Raw genomic sequence first — 21,209 nt, 5'->3', positions numbered from 1 at the left:
TTAAATAAAGATGCTACTTTTAAATTATCCCTGTACATCAGTTGTTTCAAGAACATTAAGTGTATCTTTCATACTAAGTATGTTCATAAAATATGTAAACTACGGTTTACAACCGATAAAAATGCTCAACTTTGGACGATGGATATACAGAGGACAATTTCAGAAGTGATCAAATTATGCTTACTTTAGTCTTAGGTTTATCAATACGGATCACAATGCGATCCCAATTACTTTATTGAGCTTGAAGGTACACGATTAATTAAGAGCTTAAAGGTTCAGGTTTTTCTATACACTGCTCATGAGGCTACCTCTCTTCTTTATAACATACACGCACACTTTACGAGATGAACTAACACGAAGTTCTCGAGTTTCCAGCTGAAGGGGTTCTTCAAAACGTCACTCCTTTTCGAAGAACTCAGCCAGCTAAATCAAGAGAACTTTGTGAAACTGTACCTTCAAACACAATTCATTTTGCACAGGGAGAAAACATTGACGTCGTGATGCTGTTGGCTTCATTGCGGCGGCCTCTAGCTGCAGCTGCAGAAGATGTCAGCGACCTGGACTATGTACTGAAGATTCTGCACTGGTCGGGCACGATGCGCCACCCGCACGCTGGTCCCTGGGCCAGCCGCGTCTACTACCTGATCAACGCGTTGTCGATGGTGGTGCTGCTGTTGTTCAACTGCTCCCAGGCTGTTCTGCTTTGGCGCGACGGAGCGACAGACCTCGAGCGGTTCACCCTTACGCTGTCCGTCTTCAACACGACAGCCTTCTTCACGATCCGCCTCGGGCACATTGCGCTACGGGAGTCCAAGTTCCACAGGCTTGCTCTGCAGGTTAGTAAAGAGGCGTAGTTTTCATTTGTCAGCCGCTCCCCAGTGTTGTTGATGCACGGAAACATATGGAGACGACTACACTACGTACACTACTGGCCATTAAAATTGCTACACCACGAAGATGACGTGCTACAGATGGGAAATTTAACCGACAGGAAGGAGATGCTGTGATATGCAAATGATTATCTTTTCAAATCATTCACAAGAGGTTGGCGCCGGTGGCGACACCTACAACGTGCAGACATGAGCAAAGTTTCCAACCCATTTCTCATACACAAACAGCAGTTGACCGGCGTTGCATGGTGAAACGTTGCTGTGATGCCTCGTGTAACAAGGAGAAATGAGTACCATCACGTTTCCGACTTTGATAAAGGATGAATTGTAGCCAATCGCGATTGCGGTTTATCGCCACATTCCTGTTCGCGTTGGTCGATATCCAATGACTGTTAGCAGAATATGGAATCGGTGGGTTCAGGAGGGTAATACGGAACGCCGTACTGGATCCCAACGACATCGTATCACTAGCAGTCGAGATGACAGGCATCTTATCCATATGGCTGTAACGGATCGTGCAGCCACGTCTCGATCTCTGAGTCAACAGATGGGGACGTTTGCAAGACAACAACCATCTGCACGAAAAGTTCGACGACGTTTGCAGCAGCATGGACTATCAGCTCGGAGACCATGGCTGCGGTTACCCTTGACGCTGCATCACAGACAGGAGCACCTGCGTTGGTGTACTCAACGACGAACCTGGGTGCACGAATCGCAAAACGTCATTATTTCGGATGAATCCAGGTTCTGTGTACAGCATCATGATGGTCGCATCCGTGTTTGGCGACATCGCAGTGAACGCACGTTGGAAGCGTATATTCGTCATCGCCATACTGACGTATCGCCCAGCGTGATGGCATTGGTTACACGCTTCGGCCACCTCTTGTTCGCACTGACGGCACTTTGAACAGTGGACGTTACATTTCAGATTTGTTAGGACCCGTGGCTCTATCCTTCATACGATCCCTGCGAAACCCTACATTTCAGCAGGATAATGCAGGACTGCATGTTGCAGGTCCTGTACGGGCCTTTCTGGATGCAGAAAATGTTCGACTGCTGCCCTGGCCAGCACATTCTCCAGATATCTCACCAATTGAAAGCGTGTGGTCAATGGTGGCCGAGCAACTGGCTCGTCACAATACGGCAGTCACTACTCTTGATGAACTGTGGTATCATGTTGAAGCTGCATGGGCAGCTGTACCTGTACACGCCATCCAAGCTCTGTTTGACTCAATGCCCAGGTGTATCAAGGCCGTTATTTCGGCCAGAGGTGTTTGTTCTGGGTACTGATTTCTCAGAATCTATGCACCCGAATTGCGTGAAAATGTAATCACATGTCATTTCTAGTATAATATATTTGGCCAGTAGTGTATCATTTCTATGCTGTTATCGGCGCGACATTCCTCGAGCACCTCTACCACCTTATTTCAGGTCACTACCAAAAATTCGACAGCTCATGAGGCCTACGAAAGACGATGTAGGCCTCAGAACGCCAAAATTATATAAATTACCGTTTGCGTACTGTCAGTTTTATGTCGAACAGACTGGGCGTACTATTGAACAGCGCTATGTAGAACAAGAGATGCTTTAGCCTTCACTAGCGGCGCTTGCTCTAGGAAACGGACAACGTATTGCATTCGAAGAGACATTTGTTATTACAGAGGCTAACAGTTTCTGGGATAGCTCAATTAAAGAAGCTACTGAGAAACGAATTTGTGACAACATCATAAATAGCCTACAGCTAAGCAATGGCCAATGGCCACCCGGCAGTGGATTTTGAACCACTTGACGTGGCTGGAAGCTCGATAGAATTTAATCACTAAACGAACGTAAGTTGTTGGATCCTTCTCACCCTTTGCAGCAGAGCCCAGCATAACCATTGCGCAAGATGACACAAGGAAGAGATTTCGGTCTTGCAACAGGGCACAAAGCGTTTAGGCAAACATTTAAATTGATCCCAGAATGAGATTTTCACTGTGCAGTGGAGTGTGCGCTCTTATGAAACTTCCTCGCAGATTAAATCTGTGTGCCAGACCGAGACTCGAACTCGGTAACTTTGCCTTTCGCGGGCAAGTGCACAACCATCTGAGCTACCCAAGCACACCTTCACTTCTGCCAGTACCTCGTCTCCTACTTTACAAACTTTACAGAACCTCTCCTGCGAACCTTGCAGATCTAGCACTGCTGAAAGAAAGGGTATTGCGGAGACATGGCTCCATTCTTTCAAGAGTGCTAGTTCTGAAAGGTTCGCAGGAGAGCTTAGACCTTCTGTAAAGTTTGGAAGGTAAGAGACGAGGTACTGGCAGAAGTGAAGCTGTGAGGACGGGCCGTGAGTCGTGCTTGGGTAGCTCAGCTGGTAGAGCACTTGCCCGCAAAAGGCAAAAGTCCCGAGTTCGAGTCTCGGTCTGGCACACAGTTTTAATCTGCCAGGAAGTTTCATTGAAATGGTTCCCACATAAAGTGACAGCAGTGAATGAACTGATTAAGAAGTTGTTATTATAGTGGTCTTGTCCGAGGATTGGTTTGATGCAGCTCTTAGTGCTATTCTGTCCTACACAAGCCTCTTCTTTTTCGAAGAACTAATGCAACCCGCATGATTTTGAAACTGCTTATTGTATCTATCTCTTCATCTCCCCACACCTCCCTCTAATACGAACTCGTGAACCCTCCATGAATCAGAACGTGTCCTATCAACCGATCACTCCTATTAATCAAGACGGGCCACAAATTTCTTTTCTCCCGAATTCTGTTCGGTATCTTCTCATAAGATGCCAAAGTAATATTCAATATTCTTCTGTATCTCCACATTCCAAGCCTTCTGTTCTCTTCTTTCTGAACTCCTTATCGTCCATGTTTCGCATTCGCACAGGACTATAATCTAAACAAATGCCTTGAGAACATACTTTATAACACTTAAATTTACAACAGATGCTAACAAACTTCTTCTACATCTACATCTACATGGTTACTCTGCAATTCACACTTAAGTGCTTGTGCAGAGGTTTCATCGAACCATTGTCATACTTCTTCTCTACCATTCCACCTAAATCTTTCCGTTCGAGTTCTGATTTCTCTTATTTTATTATTATGATTATTTCTCCCTACGTAGGTGGGTGTGAACAAAATATTTTTCCATTCGGAAGAGAAAGTTGGTGATTTAAATTTCGTAAAGATCATTTTAACCCTTTGCAGCAGATCCCAGCAAAACCATTGCGCAAGGAGGCACAAGAAGACCGCCTTTGTTTCAGTGACTGCCACCCCAGCTCGCGTATCATATCAATGACACTCTCACCCCTACTGCTCGACAACACGAAACGAGCTGCCCTTCTTTGCACTTTTTCGATGTCCTCCGTCAATCCTACCTGGTAAGGATCCAACACCACGCAGCAGTCTTCCAGCACAGGACGGACAAGTGTAATGTCGTCTGTCTCTTTAGTGGGTTTGTCGCATCTTGTAAGTGTCCTGCCAACAAGGCGTAGTCATTATTTCGCCTTCCCCACAATATTATCTAAGTGGTCTTTCCAGTTTAAGTTTTACGTAATTGTAATTCCTATGTATTTAGTAGAATTGACAGCCCTTAGATTTGTGCGATTTATCCTATACCCAAAATTTATCAGATTTCTTTTAGTACCCATGTGGATGACCTCGCACTTTTCTTTGTTTAGTGCCAATTTCCACTTTTCGCACCATACAGACATTCTCTCTAGATCATTTTGTAATTGGAATTGATCGTTTGATTTTACGAGAAGGTAAATTACAGCGTCATCTGCATACAATCTAAGGGGGCTGCTAAGATTATCACCTAGATCATTTATGTAAATCAGGAAGAGCAGAGCGGAACGCCAGATACCACTTCTACTCTATATATACGAAGATGGTAGCTGTTCTTTCGTACAGGCGTGCCAGAGGTAAGTCCTTGCAGTCGCACTATCCTCTGTGTCCTCGGTGGCTCAGATGAATAGAACGTCTAACATGTAAGTGGGTGATCACGTGTTCGAGTCCTGGTCCGGGAACATATTTTAAACTGTTTCCGTTGACTTATATCAACGCCTGTATGCAGCTAAGGGTATTCATTTCATTGTATTTCTGTTGTATTAGACTATTTATCGTCTATCATTTTCTGAGAGGAAATCACGAATCCAGTCACACAACTGAGAGATACTCCATATGCACGCAATTTGATTAATAGTCGCTTGTGATGAACTGTATCAAAAGCCTCCTGGAAATCGAAGAATATGGAATCGACCTGATATCCCTTCTCGACAGCACTCATTACTTCATGGGAATGAAGAAGTAGCTGCGTTGCACAAGAACGATATTTTCTGAATCCGTGTTGATAATGTATCAAGTCATTTTCTTCAAAGTGATTCAAAATGTTCGAGTACAGTATATGCTCCAAAATACTACTGCAAATTCAGGTCAGTGATATGGGTCTGTAATTCAGTGGGTTACTCCTATTTCCTTTCTTGATTATTGTTGTGACCTGTGCTACTTTCCAGTCCTTAGGAACAGACCTTTCGTCAAGTGAGCGGTTGTATTTGATTGCTAAGAAAGGCGCAATTGTGTCTGCATATTCTGAAAGAAACCTGACTGGTATACCATCTGGACCGGAAGAATTGCCTTTATTAAGGGATTCGATTTGTTTCGCAAAACCTAGGATATCTACTTTTATGTCACTCATGCTAACAGCTGTTCTGGTTTCGAATTCTAGAATATTTACTTCGTCTTCTTTCTTGAAGGAATTACGGAAAACTATATTTAGTAACTCCGCTTTAGTGGCAGCATCATCGGTAACACCTCCATCGCTATCGCGCAATGACGATATTGACTGTTTTTTGGAACTGGTGTACTTTACATACGACCAGAAAGTCTTTGGGTTTTCCACAATATTTTAGACAATTTTTCAGTGTGCAAACATTTTTCTTGCCATTATCAGTCTATATTTTATATTCTCTCTACTTTGGCAAGCATAAGTTATTTTATTGCCTAAATAACCAAAGCCATCTACTACTTAATTGACTCGTTCCCTAATCTGTTTCCCTCAGAGTCACCAGAATGAAATCGACTAAATTCCATTACCCTTGATTTACTTTTGTTAATATTCACCTTACATTCTTATTTCGAGACACTGTCTATTCCGTTCAACTACACTTCGATGCCCTTTGCTGTCTCTGAGAGAATTACAATAACATCGTCAAACTTCAAAGTTTATATTTCTTCTCCATAATCTTCCTCCGTCAACTTTTTCTTTGGCTTCCATTGTTGCCTGCTCACTATAGGGACGGGTATAATGAAAACTGAATCCCTTACTGCAAATGGTTTACGTATTTTATTGAGAAGAATACCATACAAACACTTCATCTCACCTTCCATGCAAACAAGACCTGTTGCCATATATCATACCATGTCATCACACAAAACACAAGATTATGGTCAACGAAGAATCTTCGTTCGGTGCTGGAAACACCACGGCATGATCACAAAATTGGAGTGTGGATACCAATGTCCATACGGCGCAGTAATGGACCTTTATTTTTTGTAGGACCCTGAACAGAAAACTCTATTTCTTAATGATTCACGATTTCATTGGCCAGCTAAACGAATACGAAATCAACTATTCATGGTTTCAACAAGACGGCATTAGTATGCATCCAGCTAACAATATTTTTTTTTTCTGGAAGAGAATGTGTCATATCAAAAACCCGTGGTCCCCGCACTCGCTAGACCTTACTCCTTAAGAACTTTTCTATGAAGAGCCGCGAAAATTTTGGTGTGTATGTGAAAAACATATGTCAATCACTTTTGCAGAAAGTGTCTCCCAATTAAATTAAGTGCATTCAGATTTGTGTAGCATCCCAAGGACGTCATGTAAATATATGTGGCACTTTACGTTCATTAAGTACTCAATTTAACTTAGATTTTTCCATGTATATTAGTTTCTTATCAAGCACACAATGGAACTTGCTTGGCGGTTGGAGTGGCTGAGCGGTTCTAGGCGCTACAGTCTGGAACCGCTTGACCGCTACGATCGCAGGTTCGAATTCTCCCTCGGGCATGGATGTATGTGATGTCCTTAGGGTAGTTAGGTTTAAGCAGTTCTAAGTTCGAGGGGACTGATGACCTCAGATGTTAAGTCCCATAGTACTCAGAGCCACTGGAACCACTTTTTGAAACTTGAGTTAATAAGCATGGAGTAACAACGTTGTTTTTTTGTTAAATTCTGAAGTATATTAATACCGTTATTCTAACATTATCGCCAGGGATGTGAATTATGTGAAATACGTGTATTTGAAATGCAAACACATATTGCAAAACACTTATAATTTAACTTTGCATCTGAAATACTTTTTTCGAAAAGCATTTTCTATTTTATTTGATATACTTAAGAAGTAGATATTCTATACTTGTAAAATGAAAAATGCTTTCTCGAATTTATTTTTCATTCTTTCATAGTTTTCATTCATTTACCCGCCCATTTGTTTCAACAAAAATAGTTCCACCATGGACACAGATACCGAAAATAGTGATCTCAGAAGGAAGTGAAGGAAGGAGGGAGCGAGGACAATATTACTTTTTTTTTTATAACGAGTTTACTCACAGGGAACACTAACAGAGTTTATTCAGTGTGGCACAGGCAGTTATAAGTTTGTAAACTGTCTGCATCTATAGAGTACCGTACACGAAAAACTGCTCTTCCTTTTCATTGGTTAGAGTGTTATCGATAGTTCTTCCGCACATCGATAGTTCCAGTTTTGCTGTAATAACGATGTTTATAGAGCACGTCGCTGTAAGCGTAGATAACGATTTGATCGTAGTGATTGTTTCTTTCCTAAGTGATACCATGTCACCTGTATCAGTTGCAGATGATGAAGCCTTTAAGACTCTTACCGAGGGTACGCAGCAGTTATCTGTCCCACCACAAATTATATGCTGGAAAGCATGTAATAAGAAATTGCAGTACAATACACAGAATACGTAGAGAATGCTATAAGAGCTTCAAAAACGATGGATTCTGTATGCACCACTGCTGATATGCAATTATCATCCAATGTATACTATCGACGTATAAAGGCTCACAAGGCTGATTGTAAAACATTTGAATGTAAAAGTTCAGCACTGGCCTGCAGGACGTTTAATGATACGTGCAGTTATGATGAAGTAGCTGAGCTGATTGTAACACTTATTGTGAATTTGATTTTAGGTTGACAAAAATCGTGAAAACTATTACCGAATGTGGAAACAATATGGTGAAATATTTTAAAATATGACGAAAAACTAGGATACAAGAACGAATGACCGACATTCAGCTCATATTCAATATACTGAAATTGTACATAATAATTTTGTTATTTTTCATGATGATAATGATAATGATTCAGTGTTAAGATTGAGACTTTTGGAGACATCTGAAGACTCTGAAGACTTGCAACTGTTTAATTAGGAGACGTGCGCCACACGGTTTACATTTAATGTCATAAACAGACATGAATAAGGCCAAATCTCACAGTAATTCACAAATCTTTATGACACAGCCGTGTCACAATGTCAACCATTTTGGAATCGGCGTTCAGTGTCCCCTAAAGTTCTTGAAGCCCATTTAGAATCAACTGATCCATGTTCAACAGGATAGAATTTATAATGTAATTCTACTCAAGACTTGCTAACAGTCAAGGATACTCTAAATGAAACTCTAAGGAATCTTAGGATAGCAGCTTATAAAGCAATAGAAATACAATGTCGTAATGAATACGTAATGTCTCTCGAACTTACTTCTGATGGCATCAGAGGTTTAAATGGGGACAAAGATACCTAGACTTACTGTGAATGTCTTCTGCCTGGACTAATGAGAAAGCAAATAATAGTAAGCACTTTACAAATGGATAACCCTATGGACTGTATTGTGCTGACAGAAATTATTAAGGAAAGTCTTAATAAGCGTTTTGGCAGTCAATAAATTAGAGAAACCAAAATCAAATAATGGCATATAAGCATCCACATCTTTACCATTTATCAAAATTAAATGGGTAGCAAAGGCTATCAGAGAACATACAACAACAAAATACTTGTTTATCATTTTCTGCTCCTGTCGAACTATTATTTTGCTTTTGTTGAAAGATAGTGAGGCACATAGGTGTAAATTGAAATATGAGAGATTTGAAAAATTATTGGCGTTAAAACAATGAAATAAATGGCATGTAAGACGTTTACTAACTGATGTTATTTTATTTGAATAAAGGTATTTTGATAATAGGTATTTCGCATTTTGTGTTTAAAAACTTTTCTTTAAAACAATATTGCATTTACATCTGAAATAGAAAAGAAATCCAATTACTTGCTCTTTTAATTTGAATACTTTAAACTATTTCACACATCTCTGATTATCACAGCAATCACTTAGCTGGCACATACAAATACAAAGAGTAATTTGTCATATTCCCATATGTATGCTGGAAGTACATAGCAAACAATCTGTATTTCGTCTCATCACACGTAATAATACTGTAGGAAACGAGATATTAAGTTACCCATGTCTAAGAAACAAAAATAGAGATTTTCAATGCTCAGAAGATTATCAACGTATACCATTCTTTACTTTCATCAGAGCTACAGAAAATAAAATAGGCATCTTGTGGGCAGGCATAATATTTAAATAATTTTCCGACCACCCAAGGGAATTAAAGATCAGTTGGGTCCAGTAAAAGACAGCCTTATTCCTGGGAGTTGAAAATTCTCTGCGATTTTGGTAGCAGTTATACCTATCACTCAGTACGAACCATTTCAGAACGCTCCTCAGAACACTGACTGTGCATTAAATATCACGATTTAGACACACTTACTACTGCCAAATACAACCTCTTTAACAAACACACGATTATGGTCGATGAGACGGAAATATCTCATGCATCAACCTACTAGGATTCTATAATCAGAGAAGACGGTAATATGAGAATGTGCAACAGCTAATTCGACCAGGTCAGTAGCTATACACTGTGGTAAATAGAAACCGTGCACTTAATGCTGAAGGCCAACAAGGGATGAGTGAAGCCATCTACTATGTAATGACATCAACATAGCTACCAATGTCCCTCCATCACAGACATAGACATAATCTCTGCTAGGACATGGGAATTCCATGATTTGGTGAAGTCTTATTGACAAAGTTCGCCCCACTAAATAATGCAAACACCTGTCGATAGCTCCTGACAATGACGACGGAAAAAGTCTTTGAAAGCTTAAGTCTGAATAAAACTCTGACGCGAAAAGAACACCATAAAGCATTTATTCAACATGCCTACGTTCTGAAACTGAACAATGTAAGGTTTATTTATTCATTAGAGGGATCAGTAGAATAGGTTGGAGGAACAGTAGTAACTGGAGGGTAGTATACCTAGGAATACATGATGTTTCCGAGTTGGTGTTTCAATACAGTGACAGATTTTAGCATAATACGAAGAAAAGCGCGCTGGTGACCATCATAAGCAGTATCTGGCATTGTTAGTTGTTTTTGTTTTTGGAGATATTGGTTCTTGATGGACAGGGCACAGTACCAATATGTTCCAAAGAGCCACGTGCGAAAATGCGATGAATCTGGATGTCATATATCGACTATTATAACAGAGATTAGGGATCAAGTGACTTTGATATCCCTTGGGCTATCGGTGTTTTACGTACGTCTAGAACGAGAGGGCTTACTTACATTAGATTACATTAGATCAGATTAACTTTCATTCCATTTGTCCGTAGTGAGGAGTTCCTCGAGGATGTGGAACATGCCAAAAAAACAATAATACAAAACAAATATTTACAACTAAAACAAATAAGTTAAGGTTCCATTCCACAGGTCCCAAGTGGAACGATCGTCATTTTTAATGAACACTATATGAAAGAGTCATTTAACAGGTACTAATGCACTGAACTTAAAATAAAAAAGTTTTTTATTTATTTATAAAGTAATAAACGTGTAATACAACTACTATAATACTTATTTACAATGAACACATTGCTGCACTGAAATGGTGCAGAAGTTAGATTGTACTTACACACATACAAACACACATACACACACATACACTTATTTTCAATGAACACATTACTGCACTGAAATTGTGCAGAAGTTATATTTATACAAATCAGCTGGTTTTACTGAGAAATTCATCAATGGAGTAGAAGGAGTTGGCCACCAATAAATTCTTTAGGCTTCTCTTAAAATGAATTTCATTCGTTGTTAGGCTTTGTTTTGGCTGCTGGCAAGTTATTGAAAGTGTGTGTTCCTGAATAATGCACACCTTTTTGTACAAGACTAAGTGACTTTAAATCCTTGTGAAGATTATTCTTATTTCTAGTATTGCTTCCATGAACTGAGCTGTTGGTTTGAAAAAGCAATATACTTTTAATAAAAAATTTCATTAAAGAATAAATATATTGGGAAGCAGTAGTTAGTATCCCTAGTTCCATAAACGGGCTTCTGCAGGATGTTCTTGAGTCTACACCACATATAACTCTTACTGCACGTTTTTGTGCCCAGAAAACTTTATCTTGGCTTGATGAATTACCCCAAAAAATAATCCCATATGACATTATGGAATGAAAGTAAGCATAGTACGCCAGCTTTTTCATTTTTATGTGCCCTATGTCTGACACAATTCGCATTGCAAATAGAGATTTGTTAAGACGCTTCAGCATTTCTGTGGTGTGCTCCTCCCAGTTGAATTTATTATCAAGCTGTACTCCCAAGACTTTAACACTGTCCACTTCTTCTATCTTGTTGTCATTGTATGTTAGGCATATACTCGTGGGAAACCCCTTACAAGTTCTGAACTGCATACAGTGTGTTTTTTCAAAGTTTAGTGACAAAGAATTGGCTAGGAACCAGTGACTAATGTCACAAATATTTTGTTAGCTGATCTTTCTAAGACTACACTTGATTTGCTATTTATTGCAATGTTTGTATCATTGGCAAACAAAACGAATTTGGCATCTGGTAATGTTACTGATGAAATGTCATTGATATACAAGAGAAAAAGTAAGGGCCCCAAAATGGAACCTTGTGGGACCCCACATGTAATCAGTTCCCAGTTAGATGATGCCTGATAGCTTGATAAATGTCTCTTTCGTAATAAAACCCCTTTGTTTCCTGCCAGAGATATAAGATTTGAACCATTTTGCAGCATTTCCTGTTACCCTAAAATATTCCAGTTTATTTAAAAGGTTATTGTGATTTACACAGAGAAATGCCTTTGACAGATCACGAAATATACCATTGACTGCAATTTTTTGTCTAGAGAATAAAGCACATTTTCACTGTAAGTCTAGATAGCCTTCTCAATATCAGAACCTTTTAGAAATCCAAACTGTGACTTTGACGGAATGTTATTTGAGACAAGATGGTTATAAAGCCGATTGTATATTACTTTTTCTAAAAATTTTGAGAATGCTGGCAACAGTGAAATTGGACCGAAACTTGATGCTATTTCTTTATATCCCCTCTTAAACAGTGGCTTAACTTCAGCATATTTCAACCATTCAGGAAATATTACACTGATAAACGACTGGTTACACAGATAGTTTAATATGTTACTTAGCCCAGACTAACAGTCTTTAATTAACTTTGGTGATATTTCATCATACCCACTAGATGTTTTTTATTTTAAAGGTTTTATGATGGACATTATTTTTTCTGGGGTAGTGAGGGTCAAATTCATATTGTGGAAGTTTCAGTAAGAGCTATAAAATGTTTGTTAAAAAGTTCTTTAACATTATACACATCTGTCAGCAATGTATCATTTACACTTAATGCTATTTGTTCCTCTTCATGTCTGGTTCTACCGGTCTCCTCCTTCACTATATCCCATATTGTCTTTACTTTGTTATCTTATATGACTATCTTTTCTTTGTAACATATTTGCTTTGATGTCTGTATTACAGTCTTTAATATTTTGCAGTATTTCTTGTAATGTGCTATAGCATCAACATTGGAACAGTTTCGGATTGACAGATACAGTTTTCTTTTTGTTTAACAAGATACCCCTGTTCCTTAAGTAATCCATGGCTTCTTTGTAGACTTTGGTCTAACCTTGATAAGTTTTGGGGGAAAACAGTGTTCGAATAAGGTAAGCACTTTATTAGCAAAAGTGTTATAATTTTCCTTCATGCCATGAGCACTGTAAACATCAGTCCAGTAAATGTCTCTGAGGAGAGTCCTAAAATAATCAATTTTTGGCCAATCGCTTACCCTCTTGAGCTCAGATTTAACAAATTTTATATCCTGTTCAGTATTAACATTTAACAGAAGGAACTGCATGTCATGGTCTGAGAAGCCATTGACTATTGGTTTTGTAATATAATTTTGTTCATTTTGTTCATTCGAACACTTTTCTATAAAAGCTATCCCACAGTAGAGGGCCACATTTCAAACATTATACACTTTCTCCAGCCTAGGAAATTTTAGCAAATTGGTTGGTTCTTTTTATAGTATCTCTTCTCCGGTCCAGAGTTAATCATTAAGAATATTAAATAACCGAAATGATGAGAGCAGCAATCTGATAAGGCAAGGCGAGACGTTCTGGCAAAGAAAATACAATGAAAAAAAGTTTTAATTTTTAATATCGGCATAGTTGGTTTTCGAGTTCAGACTTTAAAAGGGTGATCGTAGACCATATAACGGTAATAAAGATTTGAATCGCCTGTGCTGGAAAGCAAATACGTACAACAAAGTGTAGTCGGACTTTGTAAGCCATGAAAAGTTAATGAAAGCAGAGTCTGTGATCGATCACTGCATAACTTTATGAAGACTTCCACATCGCCTCGTCTCAAACTGATACTGAAGCAGATAAATACGGGTTAGGACAAGGTAGATACAACGATTTATTTCAAATAAGAACATTTCAGAGAGTAATTGATGTAAAGACTTCATGTCAAAGAGCGCGTCTACATAGGAAGCTAAAACATAACAGAGAGAAGGAGACGGCATACTTCGCTAAAGAAACTAGAAACATTTACTTCAACATATAAGTTGACATTTCAGGAGGTACAGATTACATTTTCATAACTATACGTCGCATCGTTCTATCTTGTGGAGCGAAAAGATGCCCAGTTAATTTAGAAAAGGAAGTATTACATTTTGCATTGGGTGTGATCGAGGGCGGACGTAGGTGGCTTATAAAAGTCATTATTTTATGGGCGGTTCCTGAGAAAACCCATGAAAACCCTGGTTTGGGTACGAAAAGTACCAGTTGAAGGGGTAGCCCGTTCTATAATTTATATTCATGGCAGATCGTCGAAATTTTTCCCGTTTATTTCTGAGATTATATGCGCTAGGAACTTCTAAACTTTGTTCAACATCACCATCCTTTAGCAAGATCCAGAGATTCAACGTTACCGAAATACTGCGCGTAAAATACGCAAGCAAAATCCCGTCTGAGGCATAGATATGGTTTCCATTGTCATAGTAAACACATGGCAACGGTTCTAGGGTACTCGCAGGGGTTTTTAGGTCACCAAATTATGTTTTTAGTCAGTATTTTTTAACCGGTAAAGCTTTACGACGCATTGTCTCTGTACAACGGACACTTCACGACTACACAAATGAGCCCAAATTGGTACTGCAGTTACAAAACGTGGGCTAAGAGGCTCTTAACATGCCTGAAAAGAACATAAGAGACTGAAAAAAGTTATGTAAAACTGGAAAGGCTGCAAAATCAGTAAAATATATCTAATAACATTTTTAATATTTTATATAAATAATACGCCGGACATTTTCGGTGAAGTGTGAACGATGATCTGAATACCCAAATATATATATATATATATATATATATATATATATATATATATATATATATATATATATATATATATATATAAACGAAAGCGCTGGCACGTCGATAGACACACAAACATACACACAAAATTCTAGCTTTCGCAACCAGCGGTTGCTTCGTCAGGAAAGAGGGAAAGACGAAAGGGAGGGAGGGTAAGGAGTCATTCCAATCCCGGGAGCGGAAAGACTTACCTTAGGGGGAAAAAAGGACGGGTATACATTCGCACACACACACATATCCATCCACACATATACACAAGCAGATATATACAGAGGCAAAGAGTTTGGGCAGAGATATATTTTTCCCACGTGGAATGTTTCCCTCTATTATAAAGCAAACGATTTTATGCTAAACTTAGAACTTACATTCTGTTTATAGTGTCGATATACATAAATGTGGCGAAGTTTATAAATAAACGGCAAAACATTTACTGATTTATAGAAATCTTTTATAATGGTGAACATTAATAAAAGCGACAAACAGCAGGGGTGGTTTCCTGGTTGGAAAAGGAGGAAAAAAGGTCCTATGAACATCTGTCCGGAAATAAATCGTTGCCATGGAAGATGGCTCTGACGATCGAAAGTTCCTCTGTATGATATCAGTAGCCCACAGGACCACGATTATGCAGATTGTTGATACCAGTTCTGGCAAAGCTTGCTTCGTCGGTAAAGAGGACTGATGACAGATACTCCATAATCGTGATCGTAAGGTGCAAAACCCATCGACAAAATCCTTCCCGTATGTGGAATGACTTTGCTGATCATCCGTGCACTTGTTCATAGATGCACATAATCCTACTTTGGCTTACATCATATCAGCAGCGCACTTGCCTGGCGCTTGTACTAGGGTTAGTCTTAATATCCTGTCTTAATATCCTCCAAATCTGGTGTAATGCCAGGCCGCCGACTCCCTGCACCTTCGTTTGTCTGAAAGTAACGATGATCACTCAAACGCCCAATAAGGCCTTCAAATATTGTTGATGTGTTTGGTGTCTACAAGGGTAACTGTGCCGTTAAAACTGTGCTGCCCCTCGACCGTTTCAGTCTGCTTGGCCGTACACAAACACCGTCTCGGCTCGTTGCGGACATGAACACCGGATCATCCTGCTGTTTCCATTACGCTCCGCCAGTCACGCAGCCTGCCACACACATAGAACACGCAGCACGTAGTCAGAGGAACTGTTGTTTGTCAGCGCGATCTTTAGTGGCAACGATGCATTTGCAGATTAATGTCCACAGGACTTCTTTTTCTCTATTTCAAGTCAAGATTTTGTCCCTGCAATTTGCGGTTTTATTCATGTTAACCCTATGTAAGCAACAGACCCTGCTGTAGCAGGGAAAAGAAGGGAACCAGCGGGAAAGTGAATACGTTTCTCCTTTAAAAAATGATATGAAAGTGGGAACCGGCTACCTGAATTCTCATTTCTCCGTCTTCACCAAATATTTTGGCATGGTAATACATTGTCGCTTTTATGTACTGAAAAAGTAGAAGAGAGACATTGATGGTGGAAGAGAGGGAAGAGATGGAAGAGAGGGAGGAGACAGTGTCAGTGGAAGGGAAAGAGAGAGGAGAGAGCGATGGTGGGATAGAGAAAGTGGCAGTGAAAGGGAAATAGAGATTGTTGTGGACAATAGACAAGGGTGCTAAAGAGAGAGGAAATACTAATGAGCAGTGAGAGACAGTGACAGTAAAATTGAAAGAGAAAAGGATGGAGATAGAAACAGCGGGAACAATAGACAGAGGAGACAGTGGAAACGAAAAATAGAGATGAGTGCAGGCCAGGCTTGAGAGGTCTGGACACTCTAAGATCGGCAAACTTCAAGATGTAGTTATAGGGGATATTCTAGTTTGGACCGAAATTTTAAACACGTAGGTATAGGGAAAAAAAATAAGCTGGACCCCTCTCCCCCCTCACATTTTTGAGCTGACAAGGCGTGTTGGAGATAGTGTCCGTGGGCAAAAAGAATATTAAAAGGAGTCAACCAGGGAGGTGAAAGTGGCAGTGGGATGTCCTGTAGATCAATGGGAGAAAAAGGAGACATTGAGAAAGAAGTTTAATATGTAGACAGTGGCAGTGAGAGGGAGATGCTATATACGGAGGCTTAAGTAAAGGAGAGACTGGATAAAATGATGTGCAGAGTTGAAAGAGTACGAGTTTATTCGCATGCCAAAATTTTGGCAAGGAAGGTGGAACGAGGATTGAGGCAGTTAGTTCTCCACTTTCCTGTCCGAATCTTTCGCACAGCAAAGTGTTCGCCATTTTCGTGCTGAACAGAAGCGTTTTTCTACAGGTAAGGTAACGTTTCATGTAGCTGTTTTAAATATTGTGAGTTTTATATAGTTAAGTCTGTATAGTTTATTCAGGCTCTTTTGAAGGTATTGTTACTCTTCAGTAACAGAATTCAATAGTGAGTAAAAACATAATTTTTTTAAAAACATAATGTGTGGATGATTAAACCATACTTCCTCATTTGTACACCGTCTTGTAACAAACCACAAGTAATGTTTTCAAATGAATGGAGTTTTTTTTTAATTTATAAACAATTCATCCTTTCTTGTAACGGAGATTTGTATGAGGTGCCAACAACTTACGTCTGAAAATGAATTAACTTGTAAATGATTTTTTGAAATAATTCTTCTTCATTTTTTTCACTTAGTGTTGGTATGTAGTATAATAACAAAGTGGCACATTGCGTATTAAATACAGTGCTGACACGATTACCACGGTTTCAAGAGATTTAAATCTGAATACAGTACTTGTTCGATGGTACGTGACCTTGTTGTAGTTGGACCAGTTTTTCACATTTGGAACAGCCTTAACTTTATTGATTAATGTTTGTAATTTCATAAAATCACTGTATCGTACATAAATTGAAAGCTATCATTTCAAAATGGAATAATTACAGTGCTAGATATACTCGAACGTCTCCAGAGTGTTTCAAGGTGCAACACTCTCCGCTACGAATCAGAGTCGTTGAAACGAATGACAAAACTGACGCCAACATGGAAATTTAATGGAAGCAACTGTTACTATTAGCCTTCCGATATCGGATATCTAGGAAGTTTGCAAGATATAATAATGACCTAATATACACTCACGTTCAGAAGAAAACAGAAAATCTTAAACGACTAGTTGCATGATGTTCCTACTCACAGGACAAGTAAATTAGTATATTCTGCATAAATGAGTAGTGTTTCAGTCACCTCGGTTTAACATGTGTCACGGTGCCTAGTAGGCATACGGCCTGTCATGGGCCCTCGTAACTTGCATGCGTGATGGCATCGACGCGTATAAGGTGTGAATGGCTTCCTTTGGTACAGCCGTCCACGTTGTATTCGCCAGCTTCAAGAGTTCATCTGCGGTGGTTGACATTGGGTCAGAGAGCTGCACCCATCGTTCCACCGCATCCCACCCATTTTCTATTGGTGACAACTCTGGTGATCTGGCAAGCCAGGGAAAAAGACTGACATCATGAAAGAACGTGTTCGTGCAGCAAATGAGGTCGTGCATTCTGTTCTGAGAAAGAGCGTCTGGGGTGTTGTGCAGAAAGGGTATGCTTACGGGTCGCCGGATGTCATTCATGTAGGTCACACTCGTCACATTGTCCTGGCCCCCACGCACCAACTGTGATTTGTGGCTGCACCCAATAGCACCCCACACCATAAGGCCTCGAGTTCGTGCTGATTGTCTTGTGCGAATGCAGTCACTGTGATGCCGCTCACCCTGTTTGCGGCGAACCGAAATGCGGCAGACAAACAAAAACTAGATTCGTCCCAAAACACTATCTGATGCCAGAGCCGAGGAGGACGTACATCTGTCCTGCAATGCCATTGGGATGAGGTGTCGATCTTCTCGGGTGGAGCATGGAGGCCGGGAGTGGGGGGGGGGGGGGGGGGGGGGCGATCGGGGATGGTCAGGGTGGTGCGACCTGACTCATCTCCTCGTGTTACACTGCCTTCCGTGAACCATTCTGCACTCACGCTTTGCATTGTCAATTACCAGTACTGATGTATTACATCCTCTCAAGCCAACAATACGCTCTCTTTGAAACTCACTGATCTGACAGTACAGCTCGCGCATACACTGTTCGCTCACAAGCCTGCGAGGCGTCCTGCACGTCTGCTCAAGTCAAACTGATCAATTACATTCGGTTTATAGCGACGACCAGAGCCACTGGCAAATTTTACCGCAGGTGGTGTTGCGTCACGACATCGATTTTGATATTCAACCAGCTGGCCGACATGGTTCAAATGCTAATCATTCCTGCGGAACATACTAATGTACATGTCTTGTGATTATCAAGGGCTACCACAAGTCGTTCAAGGTGTTATATTTTCTTCTGTACATGAGTATACTCACAGTTAATAAACTTCCTTAGAACATACAACATGAATGATAATAGCACTGATGATTTACAGGGCAAATGACAATTCTAGAGTCGAAAAATTGTAGTAGTTCATGCATAACCAGTTCCTTAACGCAGAATTAGTTAGTGTATTTAATCAAGTTCACACGATATTTCGTACAAAGCTAGCCAAGTAGTACAGAACTAATCGAGGGAAGTCAGCGGATAATAGTGTGACCAAGTCTCAACTACACCAACGGTACGAAAAGCACGTTTACAGAACCCATGTGTTTCTGTTGCACATCTGACGATCTCGCGATTCCAAGCATACACTGACACTGTCCAGAATTAAGACATAGGACGGGGGATGAGGATGAGATGAAGGATACACAACGCAGATCTATCCCCAGTAGTATAATTACCACAGGGGGATGTATACAGAAACACTCTTTAGCTGTGGTAGTGGCCACACTCAGCTTTAGTTAAGAGCACATGGTGCAACTCACATATATGCAACGGGTGCACCCCAATTAGCACAGATCGTTTCTGCTAGTTTTGGACAAACTAAAGAGGTTATCACAAAATTTATATGCAGTTATGGACACTGTTGAGCGGCTGGTCCAGGCGGAGGTTCGAGTCCTCCCTCGGGCATGGGTGTGTGTGTTTGTCCTTAGGATAATTTAGGTTAAGTAGTGTGTAAGCTTAGGGACTGATGACCTTAGCAGTTGAGTCCCATACGATTTCACACACATTTGAACATTTTTGACACTGTTGAAGCCTATGAGCCAACGGGCTCACATTCTGATGAGAGGTGTACGAAGAGTATCACTAATTGATAATGGCTGAAGAACCCACTACAGCACGGTAAAGGGGTGATTACAATGCGAAAGTAGTTTAAAAAAGCAAAACTGCGTGATTTACCGGATATGATTCCAGAGATGACTTGGGTCATACGGTAGTAGAATTTGCTGAGAAGAAATGTTTTGTCACCAACGCATTCACCCAAACCAAACTGAAAACTGAATTTGCAAGAATCAAATGAAGCTAAAAATGAGATGGACTACATTTTATGAAGCAATAAAGAAATAGAATGATGGCTTTCACGGCAGGTGTTGTCATCACTTAACACTTCCGGGGTGAGAGGCCGTGGTCCATACATAGGTCTCTCCCCTGACATTTCGCGTTCGCCTGCGGAAGGCGAAACGTCAAAGGAGAGTCTTATGTATGGACCATGGCATCGCAAGTCGAATGTTTTAAGTGATGAATAAAGAAATAGTACATGATATTGTGGTTCTGAACTCCATTCATTTTACATGTGAGCACAGATCGAGAATTAAGATGTACACGCAATGCTAGAAACTGAGCCAAACCCATATGGATCCTGTGGGATCAAATGATATCTCAGCCTTTGAATGTCGATGATACGTCAGACATTCGCTCAGTAAAAACGTTAATTTCCAATTAATTTAACGCCAACCACTTCACAGCAAGATATCAAGAACATCATCCCAAGAACACGAAAATAACCGACTCACTCACTGATTCTCATTCATATAAGGTATTATGAACTTGATGTCTATTGGACATGAAATTGTAATTTTCCTAAGACAATTAAATATTTCAATTTTTTCACATCCCAAAATAGCCTCTCCCTGGTATATGTGAAGGGCTTATTTCAATAGTGGTACAAGTCCACTTTTGTTCATTCTGAGATACAGAGTCCTAAAGTTAAATGACTGATGAAAAATCTGCAGTTGAGATACCAGAGATATTCAAGCATATGGTTTCTTGCTAGAGATGAAACTTTCTTTCTCTTTGCTTGGGCCATTAATGTCAGAAGCATTATAGACAGAAAAGTGGAGGTAATGGACTTGCACCACTACTGAAATAAGCTCTTCATATGGAATACCGCTAACGTAATGGAATTTGCAAGACGTAAAAACGGTGTGCCATGACGGGATCCTAAGATAAATCCCTGAATGTTGTTGGCACTCTGCAACCTACTTAACTAACTCAATACGGTCTTAACACTGTAATTTGCCAAAATATCCCTTCCAAGTCCTCTGAGCTACACGTAGTAGTATAAATTAAGCTAAAGGTTAAAAATTCAGTATTGTGCTGATGAATCTAGTTCTACGTTTTATCCTTCCATC

The 21,209-nt window shown here is 39.9% G+C and overlaps 1 protein-coding gene across 1 annotated transcript in view; it reads left to right on the top strand.

Moving 5' to 3' along the window:
* The window catches only part of LOC126092769 (odorant receptor Or2-like), a 135,270-nt gene that overhangs the window by 55,761 nt on the left and 58,300 nt on the right, over positions 1-21,209 (top strand). The window contains exon 2 of the mRNA XM_049908497.1: positions 480-836. Within this exon, the coding sequence (XP_049764454.1) occupies positions 480-836 (357 nt within the window). The remainder of the gene's footprint in view (positions 1-479; positions 837-21,209) is intronic.

The sequence above is a fragment of the Schistocerca cancellata genome, chromosome 7 (genome assembly GCF_023864275.1).
Source record: "Schistocerca cancellata isolate TAMUIC-IGC-003103 chromosome 7, iqSchCanc2.1, whole genome shotgun sequence".
NCBI classification, from domain to species: Eukaryota; Metazoa; Arthropoda; class Insecta; order Orthoptera; family Acrididae; genus Schistocerca; species Schistocerca cancellata.
The sequence above is the reverse complement of the archived record's forward strand: the minus strand, read 5'-3'. Positions and strand labels throughout refer to the sequence as shown.